At 38.0% G+C, this 21,320-nt stretch overlaps 1 protein-coding gene across 3 annotated transcripts in view; it reads left to right on the plus strand.

Annotated features, from left to right (window-relative positions):
• Positions 1-21,320, plus strand: part of slc4a11 (solute carrier family 4 member 11) — a 101,993-nt gene that overhangs the window by 50,466 nt on the left and 30,207 nt on the right. For 2 of the 3 annotated variants that reach the window (XM_004554778.3, XM_004554779.2), the window contains exons 2-6: positions 1,217-1,267; positions 4,033-4,149; positions 11,648-11,691; positions 15,770-15,998; positions 19,599-19,631. In XM_004554778.3, coding sequence (XP_004554835.1) covers positions 1,217-1,267; positions 4,033-4,149; positions 11,648-11,691; positions 15,770-15,998; positions 19,599-19,631 — 474 coding nt within the window. The remainder of the gene's footprint in view (positions 1-1,216; positions 1,268-4,032; positions 4,150-11,647; positions 11,692-15,769; positions 15,999-19,598; positions 19,632-21,320) is intronic. The other variant, XM_004554780.4, reaches the window with a different exon arrangement.

The following is a 21,320-nucleotide window of genomic DNA, read 5'->3' on the forward strand; positions in this document are numbered from 1 at the left end:
AAGTCTGCAACTGCAACTCTTGCCACACATTTCACAGCTCATCTTCTAGCATTTCCCCTCGATGATCAGTTTTGACAATATACACCATTCCTCATGGTCAAAATAAGCATTTTTAAACCTTCTCAAGTCTGTACAATACCTAAAATAAGTTTTACAAATTTTTGTTATTTGTATTCCTCGGTTCCCACACCCATACCCAAATGGTAATATTTGTTTCATCTGTACCACATTTGCATTCATGGCTCTCCTTGCAGTAGGCAAACAAAAGTGTTTCCCTCATTCACTTTTGTACAGCGTATTTTATTTCTGGCGTCTAGCAGCGTATTTTTTCTTATGCAGCTTTCAGCCTGGTATATGTGCTCAGACTGAATTAAAATGTAAATGTACACAGAGTGTGCTTTATAACAATCCGTACGTATAACCATCAACAAAATATGTCAAGATCAAAATTGCAACTCTAAAATATTTTCTAGTGATGCGTGGAATTTCATTTAATGTAACGCTGCTGTATTTTTCATCCTGTGGGTACCATGAATGTATTAGTACCTGCTGTTTCTTGAAAGCAAGATGCAAAATAATAGGACATTGGTTTGGCACTTAATGATTAATAAAGTACCAAATGCAAGGGATAGACTTTCAGGAGACAGCTGACCTAGATGGACAGGGCTTTTTTTTTTTTTTTCTTTTTATCGAGAGAATGAATAGATGGGCTCATTAAGAGCTAAATGTGGTTTGTTTTTTTGTTTTTTTTTAAACTGTGAATACTGCAGAGCTATAGTTTAATTAAAAGATAAATATTTGATGACTGGGTGGATCATCTTTACAATAAATAGACCGCACTCGTTAGGATAAAGTTCATGTCAAGGACAAACATATTTTAGGCCTTCCTGGGTTATTTACGTGTGCGCATGCAGTGTGTTATAAGAAGTCATTGTTACATCTTCTAGCGGCCATTACAGAACAAATACTTTTGCTTGTAAGCAAATAATCCGTGGATTACTTTGTGTTTTACCTTTAAATGCATAGATCTTTTCCATGTATAATAACCCTGAATGACAAAGAGGTCTGAAAATGATGCGTATTTGTATTCATAACATTTCTCATACCAGCAATTGCTGTGTAAAAATAATAACGAGTAATTGCTCCCTGCCGGGCCTGTTACCGTTGCCTAGATTCAGCTCAGTAATTACAGTCTTTCTCTGTTTTGCTCTCACAGAGGCGCCTCCCTCTGGGATGTCCAAGAATGGATACTTCTTTCAAGAAATGGGTGAGTGTGAACCACCAGCACAAGGACAAAATTTTCAACATTTGTTCCTCTTCCACTGTGTATTAAAAATGGAAAGAAAAGCATGGAACCTAAAAGCCTAATCCTCAAAGTGAATATAGCCGCTGTCATCGACGTCTTTGAACATCTTCCTACCAGTAATGTGTATTGTGTAAGGTATATTTAGAGTGAAAGATGTGATTTAAAGATTGGAGCTGCAGCACACGTAAAATTAAAAACAAAAAAACAACCCAAACCTCTCCCAGCTTACACACTCTCCTCCATTTGGATATAAACAACAAACTTTGTGTTATGATAACGGCAGTTTCATTACCTTCAAGCCAAGGAGAAGCTCCCAATTAGTATGTGCAGCACAGGCAGTCAAGACAGAATACACTTGCATTGGATCTCCCCGTCTCCCCCAGCCAATTATTCCCCTCCTGCAACACACCGTCTCATTCGGCACATTCACAGAAGACCCCCTGCCGCAGCTCAACATAAATGTCTTTATTATGCGACCTTTTATCAGATATTAATGTAATTACAATACTGTTGGCAAGTAGGCATTACAAACCACTGTTATCTTTAGTGGTTCATTAGCAAAGGTTGTTTTGGAACGTCAGTGCTCTTGTTGTGAACTTTGCAATTAAAGGGTGAATCACAGTCGCACAGTAAACAATATTTGAAGTGAGTCTTGTGCTGCAGAAGCAGCTCTGCTGTGCATATGCTATCTGTGTCATTTAGTTCTTTGCTGTGGTGTTAGAAGTGAACAGGTTACTGAGACAGTGGTGTTATTCACCAAACATGGCAGTTATGTATCTTTTTTTTTTCTCCAAACACGAAGCAAGAAAGTTCCAAACTTTCTTTTAATGATCCGAACATGCTACCGTGTGATTGTTGTTTCTTTATGTCCCACGGCGTCTCAAAGGCAGCAGCAAAACCCTGCACACCGTTTGAAGGATGCACATCAATCGTTTAACGTTTTCAACATTCCTCGTCCCTTAGCTCTTGTTCTTTCTAGATGTTGTATTCACCGATCAAAGTTCTGCAGGGCAGCATAGCTTTACATTTAGGAAGCAGTGATTCGTTTATTTCAATCATAGTTTATTTATTTTTAATACAAGAAGCTCTAATTGTGACGTTTTGCATACTTGGAGTTCTAGTTATATGTTATATAAAGATAAATTACATGATTGCTACATGGAGAGATTGGAATATTTTTCATGCATTAGTTTATAAATAAGTTTTAATACATTTCCCTAAAATTAATGCCATTCCTTTTTTTTAACCCTCTAATTTAGTGCTTGCAGTTTAGCAGTTGCTTCTCTCCTCCAAGGTGATTTGAAAGTCAGAGCCCAGCTGGTAAGTCTGAGGCACAGAGGGATGCAGGGAAGGCAACTACACAGTGAAGTTCAAATAATGTCAAATGCTGAGGGTTGATCCTGATGCAAGACAAACTGAATGAACTGAAATTTGGGGCTCCTCACGTATAAGGTCAGCAGATAAAGAGCAAGTGAGATATTGTTCTTGTCGCATCAAGCCGATCGCTGGATGATATTTGGGAGCCCACCAGTTACTGGAGCTTTGGATTTAAGGGGGCCGCTGTCTTGGGAAGAGGGACAGGAATGAGTCATCCAAACAAGCTCCAGGCTCAGTCCTGTGATGCTTTCCAACATGCAAAGTCCTGACCGTTACACACCAAAACCCTGCGAAAAACAGCGTTTACCTGCTGATTCATAAAAGACTTGTCATGTCTCACTTGTCTAACAGCTTAATTTTCTTAATATTCTTTGACAATTTGTGGCATTTTTAGGTTTTTAGGCATAAAGGACCGCTGCTTGCAGCTATTTGTGCGTTACACTAATTGAAAGCACCTTTTAGTAGTTGTTGCTGCTTCCATTGACATTAAAACACTACTCTTATGTATTCATATGAACAGGAGAGGAATCGTGAGCTGAAAAAACAAATTTCAGCTTTTGCACCTTAAAGGGCACATCCTGTACACTGGTTTTGTTTGACTAAGTCTGGATATTTTGGACATTGTCCATCCGAAAATGGTTAGATTCATCTCTTAATGTACACCGACACAAATTTTAGGTCCATAGTTTGCCTATTTTAAAAGATGTAGAGGAAGGAGAAGTATTTGGTATTTAGACTGATAGTATGTATACATGTCTGTTTTAAGGTGTATATTACACCTTAAAACACTGACATGTATACGACTAGTTATGTCTAATAATATCTAGACATAACTTTTTTTTCCTGTTTTTCACTTGAACACACTGTCATTCTCAACCATATCATCTGACAATGAAAGAGACTGTCTGGAAGAAAGAAGCTCTCTAGTCATACTTCAGGTGACACTTGAGCAATATTTTCTTATAATTTTCAGGGTTTTTGTTTTAAGCAGCAGATGTTTATTACAGTCTGGATGGTTCACTGACTGTCAGATGAGTTGTCACAGAGAAGCATAATTGCTGTAATAATTTCCTGTCACTGTCTAAAGCTTTACCTTTTTTGAGTGATTTTTGGACTAGATTTATTTTGTGAAAAACTTCACTCAGAAATTTTATTTATTCCTTTCACATTCTTTTATTTATTCCTCATTTTGAAAGTGTGCCATAAACATCTACAAAGCACTAAAATAAATTTGACTGTTGGATTTTGTGACTTTGGCTGAGGATAACAACAATAATTAAAGTCAGTTTGCTACCCTGCCTGGTAGCCGGTGAAGTCCAGGAGGTGACCCTGTGCTGTTGTGTCCCCAGAGCAGCGGGAGGTGGAGCAGGAGGAGGGCAGCGAGGGCCGAGAGGAGGGACAAGATTCGCCAATCGCCTGCGGAGATGACATCCACCTCTATGACAACCAGATCAGCCCTGGGCCAGGTCAGTACAGAGAGAGAGAGAGGGAAAGAAAGTGAGAGGGCAGCAGGGGTTAGAGTATGCAGTCTGGACAAGGAGGAAGAAAAATAAACTTGATGAAGCCACTGATAAGGATTTTTAAGTGAGTTGGAAATTAAAGGCGATAGACTCCATAAATAAAAATAATTCTTTGGTTTTATAGAAAAGCTGAAAGCTTGATCTGTTGTTTAATCTGTAAAACAAACTGTTAGAAAGAAAATGCTAAAGATTAACTTAAACCTCATCAAATATTAATTTAACACTTTTGTTAGGTTTAAACAATACTGTACATGTAAGATTCGAATATACTGAACCCACAGGCAAATCCCAGGATAATCTGCAGTCCCCTGCAATAGTTTCTGCTCGTGTTCAGCTGAGCTTTCTCTTTTAGTTTTGCCGCCATTAGTTTACTTTTGGTTTCTTTGTCACTCACATCAACATCATTACCAGCTGCAACAAGCATCATGTTTTAGAAAAAAAGCTGTGTGCCCTTTTACCAGCACCAGATAGCAAAAAACAGAGTCGGAGACCACCTTCTAAAAACATAGTGGCACAACTAACAGCAGCTAAAGTGAGTCTTATAGCAATCATGACACGTGCTAAACTGGCCGGACACATGAATCTATGTGAATGCCAATATGTTGTTGAAGTTGTTAGTAAGTTAATATGGATACAGGTGGACATACAGGTAGAAAATGAGAGACAATTAAGCTTCATAAGGGTTAACATCTTGTCTCACTGACTAATGTTGTTTATACAGTCACCAGCATCAAACTCATTCTGAATCTGGTGCTGTCAAACTTTGCCTAGGGCTTGAAAATGCTACATGCATAAGGAATTACATCCATAAACTGTCAGATACAGAGTACATACATATATAATACATGTTATCTATTAGCATTTTATGACAAGGAACATTTTTTTCATCTTTTAAGCTAAACATTTACATGAAAGTTGAAGTTTACATGAAATAAATAAACTTGGATAGGTGGGTTTTTTTTAAAGGAGACCACTGTCTTCCAGTCAGCATAATCATAATCAATACAGCATCATATAGGAAGGAAGAAAAAGAAAACCTGTTGAATAAAGCCGCGTGAGAAACATTTCAATAATTTCTGTGGAGTTCTGGTGGGCGCTGCCCTTCCACAGACCGGTGGCATGATGGTGTTGACTTGATGGACGGCTACTCAGCTGCAGGTGCAGATGATTTTGACCCCATCACCACAATCCCGGTGGGTCAACCCAGGTTATTGTTGCCATGGTAACAGTCCCAGGTGCACCATAGGGAGAGGAGGAAAGGCAGAGATGCCCATTTGCTTTGAATGTGACAGGTGACCATGCCACTTAGGCTGGGTCTCCATACATAGTAACACTTAAGGCATCTGACAAGAGAGCTGTAGTGGTGCAAGCTGGGGACAAGTTAGAAAAACAAAACGGCTGTGATAATGCTCTTCTTCACGTTGAACAGCTTGTACTTATGTCGGGCCTAAAATAAAAGCATAAAATACCTCATTTTTACTCACCTCAATTATCGGTTTTGTATCTGTCTATATGCCAGTGTGACAGTCAGTTCCAGACTAATGAACTATCAGGATGAACAAAACAGGAAGCATTTATGGAATTGATTGAAAAAAATTAACTTTATATCCAGTGTCTTCAGTAAATTATAAAACTGCTGACAGCCTTCCCAAACATCCAAGAATTATTGCAAGGGGGTAGATGCTACAGTTAAGTATAGGTAAGTCTATGGAAGGGTAGGATGAATTGATATAATCTCAAGTTATGTAATTGTCTTCCTGTTCATCCTTAATCTCAGTGAGTATGTTCACATCCTGAGCTCCAGTGATTTGTGTAATATTCCTCTCTCTCTATACAGCTGTAATATGTTGAAATCTCGCTGCTGTCAAAATTCTCACCTGCAGGTGCAGAATGTTTGTCATGCACAGCAGTTCCTGCTCACAGATTTTCAGTGCATTACTCATTGACAGCACAGCTGAATGCTGATTAGAGTGTTTTGTTTTCGTTCCTGGCTGCCCCCAGCCTCACAAGTGTAGCTGTCACATACATTTGATCCCAGTATCATTAGTTGTTTGCATCTTATTTTTGCTTTTAATTTGTGTCACAAATTATCACAGACCACTGTGGAATATGTCCACCATGTCAAATTAATCTAAGACTGACTAAGACTTTTAATCACATCCTGTCTGCCTGAATAAGCAGTGGTTTGGAAAAGCAAATAACTCAGTGATTACATCATACCAAGAGACAGCAGCTCCTATCTTAATCTAATTTTAAAAACATCTGTCTAATTAATTCATGAGAAAATGTTTGTTTCAAATGTATCTTTCCAGCCCGTTTTCTAGGACAGCATTCAATTGTGTGTAACTCCACCATATTCACCATTATATGTTTTTATATATATTTAACTAGACCGTTTCTACCTTCCTACCAATCAGTCTTTAGACCAGATGAGATGAGCAGCAGAAAGCAGTATAATGAGCATGAAAGTCAGAAAGAAAGTTGGATGTGGCAGCACAATGAATTAAGCAGAGGATCTTGATCTTGGAGAGTGGGGTTTAAATTCCATGTGAGGCCAAAGGTCAACAATGAAAAAGTCCTCTTATTTTTAGGTGTATTAAGCACGGGCACAGGCATGTGCTGTGCTTAATCTCAAAAGAGCAAGAGCTGCAGGAGGAGGGGTTTCTATTTTCATTTTTATTTCCCCTTTCTTGATTCATGCCTGGTTTCAGAACATTACTGACAAACGTGGCCTTTATCAGTAAAACCCTTTATCAGTTCTGAGGTTTTACATACCAAGACATAAGACAAATAACCCGTTTCTTAAAATTACATAAATAAAACGTCAAATGAATAACAAAACGTGACATATTACACTGTGTCATTATTTATTTAGCAAAAATGAAGCCAAAATACAGAAAATGTGTAGTGAGCCAGGTGCTGATATTTGATGGCACTCGAATTAATCAGCAGCAGCAGTGACCGCCTCTATAAAAACGCTTTGGCAGTTTGCACTTCTGGAGTATTCAAATGTGCATTTATACAAAACCAAGAAAGAAAGATATCACCAACTAAAACAAATGTTCTCAAATGAAAAACATTCAAGACAGCTGCTGATCTTCCCAGAACTGGATGTCCAAGCAAACCCACTCCAAGGTCAGACAACGCTCAGTGAAACTGCAAACACTGAAGTTATCTACAAGCATCTGGTGGATGGGGTTTGGGTTTGTTTTGCAGCCACAGGGCCTGAGCACCTTGAGTCCACCAAGAAGAACTCTGTATACCAAAGCATTGCAGAGCTAAAGGTTGACCAAATTGGGTCAATCAGCGGGACAGTGACCCAAGCACAGCACCAAATCTACAACAGAACGGGTGTGCAGAGATCTGTGTATAAATAATAATGTCTGCAAACTTCAAAAAACTGAAGCAGGAAGGGTGGGTTAAACTTGCTTCATGACTTTGCAGAGACCGATAGTCACACAGAAAACCATTACTTCAAGTTATTGCTGTTAAAGGTGGTTCTACAAGTTGTTTCATTTTCTTCAATTCATAGTTTTTGCAAAACGAAAGAAAAACCCCCAAACAACAGCTGACATTGTGTGCTGTTGTTTCTAATACTGATTCCTGGTAATGAATGTCCTGATATGGTAAAAAGAGAGTGCACTTTCTGTCGGTTCTGAGGTACTATTATTCCTCCTTGTACTACAAACTGAATGATCCGCTCCATTATCTCTAATGTAAGAGAAGGGGCCAAATTCCACAGACTCCCTTTTCATTGAAAAAGTAGAGTAAGGTTTAAACGAAGTTTAGCTAAAACAAATAAATAGATTTAGAAGTTTGAGTGTCTGAGTTTTTGAAAATAGGTGGGTGTTTTCAAAAGTTAGTCTTTTTTTTCTTGTACAAAAAGTGATTCTTTACTGAGCAGTGCCTCAGGGAGAGTAAACCAAAGAGGGACTCGTCAATCTGTCAGTAGATTCAAGTTGGTTTAAGAATTCGGGTGATCCTGTGGCTTTGTGTCAAGCCCACATTATAAATATGTCCAGTACCTTGGTTTCATCATCTGTAAGTTGTGACTTATTGCTAATTAGGAAATGCTGGCACGCTAAACTGGAACAATAAACAAGAAAAACAAACCTATTATAGATCTGCTGTGCCATTATTCTGACTTTAGCATATAGCTACAGCCCCCCAGTGAGAATAGAGTGTTAGTCGTGTTAGTTATCTGCCCAGTCTGTCAGTATACACTGTCACTGAAAGTATCTGAAGAAGGCTCACTGTCTCAACGTGGCTGTAGCAACATCAAAAAAGGTGACTGATGGTGGTTATTGAAGGTAATATTAAAGATATGAAAATGAAGAGGTTACCAGTACTGTTGTATCACAGTAATGCAGACTTGTTTGTTTGTCTCCTTCTGTTATTATATCACTTTGACATGATCTCATCCATTCTTCTCTCTTTGTCATAAAGCTGTCAAATTCCCTCCATAAATACAATTGATATCTTGATTATACATTTTTCAGCCAGCGCTGGGCTCAGTTCCATTTCACTTCAATCAATTTGGCTGAATGCTGATGTGGAAAAGTCACGAGGAAGGACAGCCGTCTTTGACGCTGGAAAAGACATTTTGGTTTTTACCAAGGTCCTGACTTGACCTTGATAACCTGGAGCGAAGTTAGTTTCATGAATGTATGATGAGTGTGGAGAGGGGATTGACAAAAATACTTTTTTTTTCCCCCTCTTTTCTTTTTACTATAAAGATTTGACTATTTATGGATGAGATATCTGCAAAAAGAGTCCAGAGGTAATGCTATGTTTTCTAACTTGGGTATAGACTGTCTTAAGGTAGTCAGTCTAATCTTTTTATAGTTAATACTTTTATACAGAAGTAATAGTGCAACTTCTTTTAAGACCTGGGTAGGAATTGGACATTTTTCATGAAAAAAAACCCTAAGAAAAAAACCTTTGGGGTGTGATATAAACAGAAAGAGTAAAACCTGCCTGAGACGCTGACTCATGTGGTATTAACAGTAATGACATACATGCAAGAACATTAGTTTTCTTAGGTTAATGTTTAAGGCGTCGTTTTAGGTTTATATTATTTTTCAGTTTTTTTTCAGGTATTAAATATAAATACCCGCAACAAAGCCTCTTAAATAGGTACTGGTCATATTTGTTTGAAGGATTATAATTGCTTTTGAAAGGGACTGTTGAATGCCTTTTGAAGCCAACAGCTAAAAATACTGTTGTACCTTTACACTATAATCAAACCTTATTGTCCCACTTGTTTTCCACCTCTTTATTGACTGTCACTGCTTCCATGAGGTTTCTTAAAGGAAACTCTGCGATAAATACATTTTTAGACACTCAACTAAGAGTAACATCTGATACTAATTTCCAGTTTGATGCCAAGTGTTCTTGTTCAAAACTCAAGAAGTTAAATAATGAATATTTTTCATTTTAATCTGTAAGATTGTTGACCTGTGGGTAAAATCTGCCAGATGCAGATGTAATCCATGAATCCTTTTTAGGTTTATAGTTTCATCTGGTGCAAAAATACTGGATGTTTAAGGCAGAGTATGGGAGATCCCCAACCTTAGCCTAAGTACAAGGTTGTTAATCTGGTATCCTCAGTCATAGTGGCACATTGCTCAAATAAAGGACACATTTTAACACTTCTTTTACCTAATCCAAAGAAAATGAAATTCTTCTGGATTACTTTAAGCTATATTGAGACATACAGAGTCCATTAGAAGGAGGTGATCATCGGGGACGAGGTAATCTTAATATGAATATTTGAATATCTCCTTACAGCTACAGCCTGACAGCAATTAGAGCCGGAGCTTCCTCTCCCCTAAGGGAACAGATCAGCCTGGCCGTGTGCTTTTTGATTGTGCGGCTTTGATGAACCAAATCCACTGCACATGACACGTGCCCCCTGCTATAGTCTCATCAGAGACAGAAAGGCAGGGGTTGGGGCTCTTTTTTTTCCTACACTGCCTGCAGGGTTTTTGTGGCAAGGTGTTTGGTGTTTCGATCAAAGCCCCTCACCCTTTTCTGCAGACTCACACTCAAACGCGTTCACTCGTCGCAGGATTATTTATAATATCCTGGCACTTTCCTAAGGCTTATTGGCTTGTCAAAGTGTATGTGCGCGCGTGTGTGTCGGGGGGGTGTTCTTGCTTCTTTGTTGCTGGAGGGAGGAGTTAAAGCACTGATTGATTTCCAGACCGAGTCGACAGTATGCATCACGTGGAGCAGAGGAGGAAAGCCCATGGTAACCTAATAATGTTGTCCCCACAGTAAACGGCGATAACCGTGTTATGTATCTGTGGTGGCGGACTGTTTTATGAGAGTCGGCAGGGTACTGACAGTCTGCTAGTTAAGGGACGGGAGTGTGTTGAAAACCACATTCCCTCCGTTTGTCCCTATATTGTTTTCTAACATAAAAGGTTTTTCCCCTCTTCTCAACACTGGGGAAAATCCAAACCTTTGTACTTTATCTGAGCTCTTGCCTTAGCTCCACATGCGCATATTAAAGCCTTATCAGAAGAGAATTTTCAATCCTTATTCAATGAGAGCATTTAAAGACATGCCTCTTGACATTTTCATCACTTTTAGAAAAAAGGGGTCTCAGGCTGTTTTTCTTCGAGTGGCTGTTACTTGTGATTTCAGAATTAATGCCTGTCCTGAAAATACAGAACATTATAATGACCATATTGGTGTTAAAACTTTAACATAGTCTATTCAAACGAAGGAAATGTTGATATTTAGTGGCCCAGGAGTTTAAGACACTGAACACGAAATGGTTCAAAACAAAGTCTGCTTTCATGTTCTGTAATTCTTCATCACTCAATGTCTCATCTTCTGTTTCACCTTTGCTGTCAGTTCTGTAATTTCTTAGTTTTTTTTTTTTTAACCTCCTAGGACCTGGCGTCCACATATGTGGACATCACATTTTGGGTTATTTAGACTAAAATACTCAACTTTGCTCTACATGGGCCTGATATCCTCTTACAAAGACATTATACTGCTACTGTTCTATCAAAATTTTAAACAAATATCCTCATATGTGGCTCTTATTTTTCTTAAAAACAAAAATAAGGTAAAAAAAAATCTGGTAATTCTTTGTTTTTACATTCATCGGGCCCCAATCAGCCCAAATATCAAAGAGAAATTAAAAATGCATGCCATGTAAGAGTTCAGGTCTTAGGAGGTTAAGTATATAAAGTAAAATAATTTGCTAGAACTACATAATGTTGGCTCTAATCTTTTAAAGCAGTTTGCGTTTTCATTTTTCATTTGTGATGATCAATTGCAGAGTGCACTTATGGGTTCAAGCCCTTTGAGCAGATATATATGTGTTCACCCTTATTGTGGATAAATCTGTTTAATATAAACACATGTCAAGTCTTTATTGATGTACACTTTGAGTGTCTAATTATATCGCTTTTTATTTCTTTCTCAGAAACTGACGATTCTGGTTGTGTGTTACTCAATACATCAAGAAGGGTAAGGATGGATGTTTATCAACTAGAAGTCTGATATTACTGTTTATTTATTTATTATATCTATTTGACCTTTTTAACCATCTGTCAGGGCTGCAGAGTATAGCGTCAGAGGCAGATTAAACCCGGAGCAAGTCACCAGCCGATCACACGTCTAACGTAGAGAGTCAATCTGTCATGCTTACATCCACACCTATGTTAAATTCACCAGTTGATTTAATCTACATGTCTTTGGACTGAGAGAGGAAGCTGAAGCATCCAGAGAAAATACTTGCAGAGACGAGGAGAGCATGCAAGCCCTGCACAGAAAGGCCCCAAAATGACCAGAAGATTCAAACTGAGAACGTTCTTGTTCTGAAGCAACAGAACTTCCAGTTCTTTTTCCAGTTAAGGGCTCAGTAATTTAGCAGTATGGGTCAGCAACATATAATGCACCCAGTGCTTTTATCAAGAAAGAAAAACAAATATGATCTAAAATTTTAAGCCTAGTGTATGTAGACCTCTATGAATATACACAGGACCAAAATCTCAGTTGTCAAACTGAATGAGGAACAACTGAAGAAGGCATTTGAAATACCTGCTTACCCACTGCTGGCTGTGCATAAAGGTACAGAGATGATTTTATATTAAAGTAAGTTTGGGCAGTAAATTAAAGAATAAACATCTTTTCCTGATTGGTTTAATATTGAGTCTCATTCTATATGGAACCAAAACGTGCTGCGCTTATTTTCCTATGTGTTTTAACAGCCCACAGTTCCACTGAGCACACTCGAAGTACACCAAGATTTGTAAAAACAATCCAATCTGTGTAAGATGTGCTTGATAAATGAATAGCTCTGCTATATTGAATATTTTCTGTAAAACTGCTAGTGTTAATCTTTTCATGCATCTTTACTGCTGGCTCACTCATTTTGTTACGGGTTAGTTTTGGGGTTTTGCTTAGAGAGTCGCAGTGTTATACCTGTACAATAGCTACATGTTGTGATGGGCTAAAGTAAATTATGCAATTATGAATTATTGCAATCATTTCAAACATAAAATAACTGAATAATGCACATATGGATCTTGCAGGAAGGAAATTGCAATTATTATTTGCCGAGGCAGTTCGGGATATTAAGAATTGCTCTCCAGCTATAGAGGGTCTAAATGAAACATCTGTAATGGTTTTATTGTGCTTGATGATCCTGTAGATGTGATGGCTAGCCTGAGGACCTTTGTTTTTACCATTCATCTATTTGTGCGTCATTCTTTTCGAATTCCAGCAAACTTTATTTTTGCACTGGATTAAAGCCAGACGTTTTCATTCATGTGGCATCATGAGCCCTCTTTGTAAAGGACTCAAACCCAAAAACCTTAATTTTATGTTTTGATTAAAAGAATTACCTGATTAATTTTGTTTGTCCCCAGTTAAAAGTTGGCAGCAGTCTTGTTAGTCCATATTTTCATAGCAGGGATCTGTCGTTACATCGACCAGGTCAATACTCGGAGCACGTTTTTGACGTCCTCAAGCCACCCTTGAGCAGTTTTGTGGTGGGACGTTGTGCTTTGTCATGCTGTCATGCTGGGGAGGACCATAGCTGCTGTACAGTGCTGCTGCCATGGGTTGGTGGGTTTGTTCTGAACAATCTGAACAATGGTGGTACATCTTAATATTATTCACATGAATGCTTAGACACAAATTTCAAAGCGGAGAATGATAATCTTCACCAGTTCCCTTCACCAATCAGTTTTGATAAGTTGATGGATTTCTGTTAAAATTATGGGCTGATGAGAACCACACAGTGAATGTAGTAGTAGCAGGATGCAGTTGTGGCACATAGAGTATGTGTACTCATCATGGGCATCAGTGTCATGGTAATTTGTGACTTTTAATGATTTCTTTGAACTGTTCTATTTCCAGGCTGCTGTCAAACAAATCATTTTTATGTTTGCAAAGAGAAACTACCAGTTGTAGTGAATCATGGTCCCTAACAAGAATTTAATAGTTCTTGGCCTTGTGAAGGTGAGACCTGGAGTAAAACCTTCAGCACTTCTTATTAAAAGATTTAAGTGAGTGTATGTATATATTTGAGTCTGCATGTTTTGACCACATGCAAATTGGATGAAATTTGCATTTTAAAGCTTTTAAAGATGTATGCTGTACAAGCATTCCACCCTGGAAGTAGAACAGTTGAAAGAAATTATTAAACCCCCCCAAATTACTGTGTCATTCGTGCCCATGATAAGTGCATGTAAAGTTTGGACCACAAATGTAGCCTCTTATCGTCGGCATTGTTTTGTGCAGGAGTCCCACAGTTGAGGCACATATGTTACATGTATAAGAAAAATTGTATTTTTACAAAATTTAGGGGAATAAGATTACTATTACTACAGGTTTGTAAATCATTAGTGATGCAGTAAACAAATGTCTCTGTGCCAATTAGGTAAAAGGGTTTAAAGCAACCCCGAGAGGGCATTAGTTTGAACTGGTGACCAAACCTGTCAAGAGTTAGTCTTCCCCGTTATGAGCCTGTCAGAGATTTCGGTTTGTTGTGCCTCATTCCTACCAACAGCTTGCCTGGTTCTTTTCTCTAATCTCCTCATTCTGTATCACAGTTCCGTTTGTTTGCTCTCTCCCTCTGCTTTTTATTAATTTCACATGTTCCCGTCCTTAAGTCCTAGCCAAGAATTTTGTTATGGATCTTTTTTATTTGCAATGGTCCATAAATAGATTTTCATTTATGCTTGTGCTTGCAAGTGGATATTTTTCACTTCCTTCATGAGCAATTTAAAATATAACCTTTGAATTAACACATGAACTACTGGACCACACATTCTGCCCTGTATGACTCGCTTTATAATTTCTTTTAAAAAGTGCAAAATGAACTCTATTTGTTTCTTACTTTTTTTTAATCATTTCATTCGAGTTGCATAAGAGCCCCAGGACCGATGCTTTCTGTGATTGCACAAACAAAGCAAAATCAAATTTATATAGAGAGCTCTTTGCAGAAATACCTATACATGTTTTTTTCTGTAAAGAGCACGGAGACTTTCTGCTTGGTGCTTAAAAGAAACAGCAGGAAATCCACTCATCTTCAGAATTTCTGTCAATCACACAATCAATGACTGGTGGGTGTCTGGGCTCTTAATGGAGCTGTGTTGGTTTCTTTGTCCAGCCGTCTCCCTTGAGCTGAATCGTGGACAGCACTAGTACAGTTTTGATAAAATTTTGATTGTTGGCAGTGTTCTGCTATTTTGAAGAGCTCAGAAGGATTTAAGGCAATAAACTCAAACCTATTAGGGTTCTTTTATATTTGACTGCAATCCAAAAAGTCAGTAAGATCTTACATCTGCCCTCATTCTGAAATGGGTAAGAAATGTGATCTAATTCTAAAATAAATTGGGGTTCAGCAGTTTGTCTTTAAAGTAACAGTTTGTAACAGTTTTATAGTTATACAGTTTTGTTTTTTAACAACTAAAATCACCTTAAAGGCTTATTTATTGTATTCTTGATTGTCAAAAATGTAATTTGATAAACATTAGATATATCTAGAAATTTAATTTCTTTATATCTTAAGATATTAAATAAAATAAAATAAAAAAAAATATATATCGTTAGCTTCATAGCATAAGTGCCTAAGTCATTGACTTAGTCAAATGACTTAGGCACTTATGCTATGAAGCTAACGATATATAGATATAGATATATAGAGATATATATATAGATATAGATATATATAGATAGATATAAATAAAAAAAAAAATATAAACGCTTAGCTCAGTTTTATAGCCAGGGTTTACCCTGATATTCAGTTTACCTTGACAATTTTCAAGCTTTCTTGGTAAAGTGTACTCACATAATTTGTGGTTAGATGCTATATAAATAAAGTTGAAACTGAAAATTGCCTTAGAGAATAAACCCTGCCATATAAACATTAAAACTAAATCTAGTTTTTTTCCTTTGGGTACAATTCTGCAGAAACTAGGCTAGATGCATTTTGACACTGTTTTCTTCTCTTTTATAATTGAACTTATTTGCATTCTCAACACGGGATCTCGTTTAAAACTATTTCAGACTTGAAATAATTATTGTTTTTCCACAGTATGTGAAGCTGATGAATTTTGAGGAGGAGGTTCGGGCACACCGTGACCTGGATGGCTTCCTGGCGAGGGCCAGCATCTTGCTGGATGAGACAGCCGCGTCCCTGGACGATGTTCTGAAGAGAATGTTGCACCACGTGGGCCAGGACAGCCATGCTTTAGAGCCCGGGTGCAACTTCGAGGAGGTGATGAGCATGCTTTTCACAGATGCAGGAGCACAGGAGGTCAACGGTGAGCAAGGATTCTGTCGACATGCATGTAAACACAGTCATATGTTGTCTAATTTGTTTTTTAGATACAGTTGATACAGAGATATGCAAACCACAAGATGGAGAAGTACAATGCATCATCTGTGCCTAACCACAATCAGACCAGGACCCATAGCATCTGACACTTGACCTAAAAACATCTGACGTCTGCACATGTCATCGCCTACCTAAAATTAAATAAATAAATAAGCTGTACCTCAGGCTCTGCAGCAGAATTGTCAGATAGACTTGAGAATGGTTCAAGGAGCTTTGAATACCCAAAGGAACGTTTTTGATGTTTGTACCAAGGATGCCAATTTGACCCACAGCTTTCAATTTGACCACCATATACTGCACACACAGACACCAATGTTCCTTTTTATTTTTAGGTAGTTTAGCTTTATCGTTTTTACTTTTTTGTGCAATTTAAAGCAGGCGTTCGCTTTTTTTCCTCCTGAATATTAAAGCAATTAAATATTAAAGGGAAGGCTACAGTTTCGAAGTGCAGAATTAATTGGGGAAGCAAAAGCAACAGCTTTATTAAGTCTCACATACATTTAAACATTTTTTTTTTTCTATTTTGACCTGAAACTATGTTCAGTAACGGTTGTACCTAAAATATTATATTGTAATGCATGAATGCAATTGTAAATGTACCCATGTTTCTAGGTTTGGTGCCCATTTGTCAGCTTACAGATCCCTGTCACATTAGTTTAGTCCCCTCAGCACAGGTCCTCTTGGCTGAGTAGCAAAGCCTCTTGGTTAAGGCGAATCTCTTCAGCCCATTAGAGCAAGAGAAATCCGCCCTCTTACATAATAATATGTAGCTATTGTTGAAGCATTGCTTTCTGCCGCAAGCTGTACAGAACATTCACAAAAGTAATTGTTTGGCAAATGAAACTTTGCTTTCTATCTAGTTAAAGTCGTGAAGAATCGTGGAAAATGGTTTCTTTCAGTACATTCGATTTAATGCCGTGCCGATATAGGAGTAAATATAAGTGGGATTTCACCACTGTAAGAGCATGTGGAGGTAATCATAGTGTAAGGGCTTCCTGTCATGTACTCGGTGTCCAGTGTTTTCCTGTCTGGCTGGGCTGGTGTCTGCAGTTGTTGATGGATAGTCAGAGGTGGGCGGTGTGTGACGCTCACCCTGCAGAGCCGCCTCTGACAGATCCGCAAGGTGATAATTGACTTCTGTCATCGATCACTCACTTAGTTTTTCAAATGGCTTTCCAAGACTCTCAAGCTGTGGTCGCTGCAGCTGCGTTTTCACTTTTGCTCTTCAAGAATATCCCACAAAGAGGCTAAGGAAGGTTTTTTCCCTTTTTTGTTTCCCTTTTTTTTATGGCTGTCATCTTGACAAAAATGATTCCTCTGTAAGTCTGGGCTGTGTGCTTCTAAAATCAATGAAAAAAAATACATAAATGAAGGGATGACATTTTGTTCAAGTGATGCTTGATTGTGAAAACAGAGTAGCAGCAGTCAGTATTACATTCTTTTTTAACTTATTTATGAATTAAACAACGAATAATCAATAATTTCTTTGTTTTATTATGCGACACAAAATACTATTTTAAAAATGGGCTGAAACTCATCACGCAGCAGGGACGCATCAGTTGCAGCAGACAGAATAGGGTAATAATAGACTGAACTGTGGGGGTCATTAATAATAAGCATAGTGAAGCTATTCAGAAAACATTTACACGAAAACTTTACAGAGGCTACTATAATATGCTCAAAGAAGGATGTGAACATACAGAAATGTTCATAATTAGTTTAGTCTTTCAAGTATGCATTACACAATGTTTACCAAGTAGTCTGTGGATTTCACCTCTTTGATTTGGTCGTCCTAATAAATTAATAACAATGGCAGTGGTTCAGCGGTGCATTTCAAACAAAGTTTGAATTTTCACATTGCTGGTAGAATCCCTGAATTCACCAGTGAAACACTCGTTTCAGCGCTGAGGGGAAAAAATATCTCTTGGGAAGGAACAAAGGCTTTTCCTGGGGGAATACATTCATATTGCACGTAAGTATGTTATCAACGGGACATATCTCTTCAGGTATTAATTTCTGCCATATCAAGGTTCCCTCTGCCACAGTGGGGTATTACGGCTGGCGAGCGGACCAGCTCATTTGGAGTGTAATACTGTACAGCTGTGAGATAAAGAGAACAGGGCAAGATTATAACAGGCACCGAAAGAACAGAGAATTACAGAAATGAAAAAGATGAAAGCCCACAGAGATAATTAGTCCTGCTCCTACTTGTACAGAGGAGTATTTTTCTTTTTGGAGGCCAACTTGAGCTGTTTTTTGTTTTTTTTGCTTTGCTTTTGTCTTGGGATTCAGCGATGGAGAGCGGGATTGTGCAGAGGAATAATGAACAACGCTGACGATGATGCAACGCATGATAATATTACTTCCGCTTTTAATATGTACACCAAAATTTAAAAGTAATGTATAATTTTTTGACAAACTAGGAGTACTTGAAGAACTAAATGATTTTAGGATGCTGACCAAAATGATGATCCGCTACCACAGAATAACTGACAGTGTTTTGTATGATAATGTATAAATATATTTTCCCCTCTTCCTCTGTGATGTTCATAGCCACAGTGCTCTGTGTGCTGCTGATTGTGTGCCCTGTCTGTGATGACTGTAGCATAATTTCTCCCTAAATTGCTGTCACCTTTGATCGATCTTGCTGGCTCTTTACTTGGTCTCGATTTGCATAATCCTCCTGTGTTGCTGTATTTTTTATTTTCTGCCAGTTGAATTTAGACTGCAACATATTTATTATTTTAAGTATGAAAACTTAGGGTAGGTCTCTCTCTTTTGTTTTTGTTTTTTTGTAAGTGCCTTATTTAAATGTATATCTCCATCTGTGTACGCTGTGAGTTTTGTCACCCTTAAACTCTTCAGAAATTCAGAAATACTTGACCATCTGTTCAACCAGGAGGGGATTATTACTGCTTGTCTTTTTTGTGTGTGTTTGCAAAGAACATATTTTGCACAGATTCGTGTTTTTAACCTGAGAGTACTGCCATGAATGCTGCTATCTTTTCCTTTGGACTTTGTTTTACCCTTATTATATCACAGCAAGACACATGAGTTTTCATTGTGGCACATTTTTCAGGAAAGATCAGAATACTAATTTGAAACCATTAATTTAACCACTTTACTTATCATGATATATGGTGGCCATACATGCCAGTTTTCTCATCTTGATCTCATCAGTGACGTCTTTGGGCTTCTTGGACCAGCTGAACACACGACCGTTATCGGAGATAAAATCCAATTTTTGTTAATAGCCTGTAGACAGTAATCAAGATGGGATCTCTCTGTGCCTAACAAAGACGAGATTTTCTCTGGAAAATGATATTTAATATGTATGAGGTAAAGGAGGGCAGGAAATGAAGCTTCTGTTCAGTAGAGATATTTATGTGTGTGCCTGCTCGGTAGGAAAGTGTGTGTATGCGTGTCATTTTCTTGCTGAAAACTGCTAGCCTGTTGCCCAGAAAAGGTGACTGAACTGACTCTTTGTCTCTCCTCTTGGTTTTTCTTCCTCCTTCTCCCCATGCAGACAAGTCTCAAAGTTTCGTTTTCTTTGATGACGGTAAGCTGTGCTAATTGGATGAAAATGTCAGCATCAGCCGCCGTGAGGCTGCAATCAGTCGTTTGCTCCTGTACCAATCACCATCAGTATTCCGTTTGTGTTCCTCTCCGTGCTCAGGACTGGGTCGATCCACTGAGTCATCAAATGATTAGAGACACCAGCAAGATATCGATGCCTCTTCATTGGCCCCTCAAGTCAACGCTGGGTCCAACCAGCAGTTATCAGTTCTGCGTAAAAAGAAAACTGATAGTTCTGTAAAGTGATCGAATAATTCATACATCTAAATGAGATTTAACCTCCTAGGACCTGGTGTCCACATATGTGGACATCACATTTTGGGTTGTCTAGACCAAAATACTAAATTTTGCTCTACAAGGGCCTGATATCCACTTACGAGGACAATATACTGCCTCTGTTTTATCAAAATTTTAAACTAATATCCTCATATGTGGCTCTCATTTTTCTTCGAACAAAAATCAGGTAAAAATATGCCTAAATATCAAAGAGAAATTAAAAATGCATGCCATGAAAGAGTTTGGGTCTTACGAGGTTAAAGCATAAAATCAAAATAATTAAAATTTTTTAGTTTAGAATAGACATTATGTCCTTGCTAGGAAAAAATGACCTATTTTTCAGAGGTTTTATATTCAGGTATTTTTTTTAATTAATAAGCTAATTATATAACTAATTATTTTACTGCACATTTAATTTGTTTCTATCCAAAGAAATCACTGCAATTTAAATCTCTCTAAATATGAAGTTTCACTATTGACCCAGTCCTAGTGGCCCCTTCCTCACCATGTGACCATAGCATTTGTGCCTTGTGATTGGCTGTGATGGATACCTATATGTTTTCATCACCTCCTTCATAGTGCCCTTTGCAACATTCACACTCTTTGAAGGAAACCAATCGTTTTCTCTTTGTGTGTTAGTGTGTGTGACTGAGGGGTTTTGTGTATGTATGATGCGAGTCTACCAGTGGCTAAGACCACAGTTAATCTTTTAGGCATCGTAGACAGAGGAGGCTTTCTGGAGGTCACCTCTGAGCGTAATGCAAGGAGTCACCTTGCCAAAAGATCTTGTACCGTTTTCAGACATCAACTGGGAAACTAATGAATCGATGCGTTTTTGTACCTGCACATCTCTGCAGATTTTCTGTCACATAAACCGAAAAAAATATGAATATCACATCTTTTTCACTGGTTTAGCATATTTATTGATTCCTCGCTCCCTTATTTATGACAGACGGCTTTATCCTCATGTGATTTGCAGAAATTGCAATCTGTTTTTCTCCCTCCAACCAAACTGTGAATAACACAGTTAAAGAATTCACCAAGAATACAGAAAGATCAAAGGGACCAATCCAGCCATCCGGTCTTGCCTTCCTCATATTTTTTCCTCATTTTCCATTGAAGTTTGTCACATTTGATATGCTGCGTGTAAGAATCAGGTTTTTTTTTCTTCTTTTCTGTGTGGAAATAGAAGTGTTTGCATAGCAAAAGCTGATGAAACCGTGCAGAAATCTTCACATAACTGACAAGTATCAAATGTACATCTCTTAATTAGTCTCTGTCCTGATCATGTCAGCAATCACTCACAAATACTTGTTCTCTTCTTCCTGTCATCACCTGAGCTGGAGACATAAGACACAATTTATTCCCTTGCACTACACTTAATCTTTTTTTTTTT

The sequence above is a fragment of the Maylandia zebra genome, linkage group LG19 (genome assembly GCF_041146795.1).
Source record: "Maylandia zebra isolate NMK-2024a linkage group LG19, Mzebra_GT3a, whole genome shotgun sequence".
Lineage (NCBI taxonomy): Eukaryota > Metazoa > Chordata > Actinopteri > Cichliformes > Cichlidae > Maylandia > Maylandia zebra.